At 57.9% G+C, this 3,177-nt stretch overlaps 1 protein-coding gene across 1 annotated transcript in view; it reads right to left on the bottom strand.

Moving 5' to 3' along the window:
• SARDH (sarcosine dehydrogenase) overlaps positions 1–2,412 on the bottom strand; it is a gene marked incomplete at its 3' end in the record, with an annotated part of 9,954 nt that extends 7,542 nt beyond the window's left edge. Inside the window, exons 1-5 of the mRNA XM_010180040.1 lie at positions 2,097–2,412; positions 1,270–1,448; positions 881–1,060; positions 358–481; positions 74–174 (exon numbers count right to left, since the gene is read on the bottom strand). Of these exons, the coding sequence (XP_010178342.1) occupies positions 74–174; positions 358–481; positions 881–1,060; positions 1,270–1,448; positions 2,097–2,412 (900 nt within the window). The remainder of the gene's footprint in view (positions 1–73; positions 175–357; positions 482–880; positions 1,061–1,269; positions 1,449–2,096) is intronic.
• Positions 2,413–3,177: the final 765 nt, after the last annotated feature.

Raw genomic sequence — 3,177 nt, 5'->3', positions numbered from 1 at the left:
AGGAATGCTGGGGGGTCCCTCCAAGGTCTGGGGGGGGGAGTCTGTCCCACCTTCCAGAACTGAGGAGACTGACCTGGATGCCCTCGATGCGCTCGGTCACCACGTAGGCGTGATGCATCGCCACCAGCGGCACGTGCACGCCAGCCAACCGACCCAGGGCTTGCGCCCACACGCCTGCAGAGAGAGCACCCCCACACTGAGCACCTCCCCATGCCCTGGAGCCCTGCAGTGGTCTGGAGGTGACAGCCAGATGGGGTGGACGAGGACCAATGCAGACTCTCCATGGGATGCAAAGCCACTCCCTGCCCCACAGCCACAGCCCTGGTCCTTCCCCACTGTGTTTTGTGCCCCCAGTACCTGCGCAGTTCACCACGCAGGGAGTCTGAATGGTCCCATGCGCCGTCTCCACAGCATACACCCTCTTCACCCCAAAATCGTCAGCTCTGACCTGGATGCCAGTGACAGGGCAGTTCTCGATGATCTGGGGGTAAAGGAAAGGCAGCAGAGTCACGGCAGGGTTGCAAGGGCAGTCTGATGTCTAACCCCCAAATCTGGGAATGGTGACTCTAAACAGCGGTCTGGCACTGGGCACCTCCCTTTCCCAACAGCTATTACCATTACTGCTGGTAGTAACACTAAAGGCCCTAAAGGTCTTTTTTTCATCCTCTATTTCACCCAGAGCTCACGATTCCTGCCAGTTTTGTTGCTGTGACCCAAGAAGCCATCAAAGCTAAACAGGAGAAGACCCTTCTTAAGCAGAGACCTGACACTGCAGGACCAGCTCTGCTCTGGTGGGAAAGAAGGAGCTAAGGAAGGCAGAGGTTGAAATCTCCTCCCGTGGTCTACAGGCATTGATTAGTGATTACTAATTAGGAACTACCGTGGCGCCTCTGGCAGTTGCTGCTCTGGCGAGAGTTGAGCAGGTACCGGCTGGATCCATGGTGCCATCCTTGGGGACGTACAGCGTGCCATACAGGTCATCGACGTTCATCAGCGGGTACAGGTCCTTGGTCTGGGCTGGGGTCAGGACGTAGGACTCCACACCATACACCTTTCCCAGCTGCCAACCAGACAAGAATAGTCGGAGTCCAAAGAGGCAATGAAACCTTTGCCTATCGCTTGCTGCTGGAAGAGGAGATCCCCAGGACCTGTTCATCTCCCAGTTAAGGCAACTGCTGCCCCAAGGAAAGCCCTAAATCTAGTGTGGAGTAGAGTGGGCTACACAGATTTCAGGGAATATGGGTGACACACCGAGGGGCTTCTCCCTACCGACATGAGCCTCTTGTACTCGTCGAGGCGCTGCTTGTTGGAGGCGATGAAGAGGCCCCCGTTCTCCACCCAGCCCGTGTGCAGCCCCGTCTCTGCCGGCAGCTCCCGGCTGACCACGTCCCGCGTGTGGGCCAGCAGCTCCACCTCCACATCACTGGGACGCAGCTGCCACAGGAGACCTGGGTGGGGGGGACACACAGCCCACGGGTGGGACAGGGGACTCTGCCACCCCTCCATCAGGCGAGGGAGGATGCAGAGGGGAACCCATCACCCCACGCGTGACGGTGTCCCCTTGCCCGGGCTCTTGCTCCATCTCGTGGTGACGTGGAGGTGCTACAAATCCTCGATTTCTATTTTCTACGTGCATTAAATGAATGAGAAAAAAAGGGGGTTATGGAGCAGTCCGTCCCAAAAGAGACATAATCCAAGGAAGCCTAATGAGGAGTTGGACTAGATGTTCTTCAAAGGTCCCTTCCAACCCAAACTGTTCTATGATTCTATGAATTAACCTCTTCTAGCTCTCCCTTCCCTACAAAAGAAAAGTGGCTTAAAGAAAAAGAAGGTGTGGAAATAAACTGTTTCCTTTTCCTGTGGCCATATAAAACTTTTTTCAAAAAGAAAATTTAGGGGATGTTTTCTTAACAAAAATTTATACCAAAAGGAAAACCAGAAACCTTGAAATTCTCCCCATTTAAAGCCAAGACTCTCTGGCACAGCCTGCACAATGGATCCACTCATGGCACATCCCAAGCCATGGGCATCCCCACGCCCGCCACCCCCACCTCAGTTAGCACCCACACTGTGCCCACCCCCTCCCGCTGCCTCACCGGCTGTGTGCCAGGTGGTGCCTGAGGTCAGGCGGTCCCTCTCCAGCAGCACCACGCTGCTGACACCCTGCTTGGCCAGGTGGTAGGTGGTCTGACAGCCCAGGCTGCCCCCTCCAACCACCACCACCTCAGCCAAGGGTGGCAGGGGCCGGCTGGGCTCCTTGCTCCCAGAGCCTTCCTCCTTCAGTGTCTTCTGGTATGGGACACTCTTCTTCGTCGTGGGGCCTGAGGTGCTGCTGAAGGGCCGGGGGCTTCTCCAGGGGGCTGGCAGGTGGCGGGGGGCGGCCGCCCGCAAAGCACAGCTCACGTAGGACATCTCCACCTGCAAATCCCCAATAGACACCTTGCTGGCACGGGGAGGGGACTCCCAGCCAGCCCCAGAGCTCAGCACCGCATTGGTGGTAGCAACATCACAGGGTGCTGGGCTGGGGCAAGCCGCAGGGACACAATCCTGAGAGGGCTGCTGGGACCCCCTTCCAGCAGGGAAATGGGATCCCTGCGTGTGTGACTCCCAAACACCCTTTGGAGGGGCTGCTGCTTAAAAAAGGGGCTTGGAAATGCACAGGGCATGGCAACGCCTGCGGAAACCAGCTTTTTGCTTTTTTTAAACTCCTGTTCAGGAGCCTGTTTGGCCACAATGAACGCACAAGGTTTGCTCCCTATCAAAAGAGGGCGGTGCAATGGCTGCTGGAGAGGAACAGGGACAGATCCTGCCTGCAGACCCTCAGCTCCTGCAGCCAGGGCTCCTGGCTGGGGACACAGCTCAGGGTTTACTTCGGCTGCGTGGTTTTGGGTTTTGGGTGCACAAGTAGGGGTCTCACAGGCCAGCAACAGCCCCCCAACGCGAGCCATGGGCCATGGCTGGGGGATGCCTCAGAGTTCACCCCACCGAGACCCCCTGCTCGCTGCCACGTAGTCTCCAAAACCCCCGCTGTCCCGCCTGCTGTCCCCCCCACAGCTCAGCAAAGCTGAAAGTCCTGCTCAGGAAATCCCGCGACACCCACAGCAGTTCCTCGGACAGCCCACGGCAATTCCCACTGCCCGGCTCCACTCACCGGAGAGGCTCCCCCCCGGCTGGCGT

The sequence above is a fragment of the Mesitornis unicolor genome, unplaced genomic scaffold (assembly GCF_000695765.1).
Source record: "Mesitornis unicolor isolate BGI_N332 unplaced genomic scaffold, ASM69576v1 scaffold19082, whole genome shotgun sequence".
NCBI lineage: Eukaryota > Metazoa > Chordata > Aves > Mesitornithiformes > Mesitornithidae > Mesitornis > Mesitornis unicolor.
The sequence above is the reverse complement of the archived record's forward strand: the minus strand, read 5'-3'. Positions and strand labels throughout refer to the sequence as shown.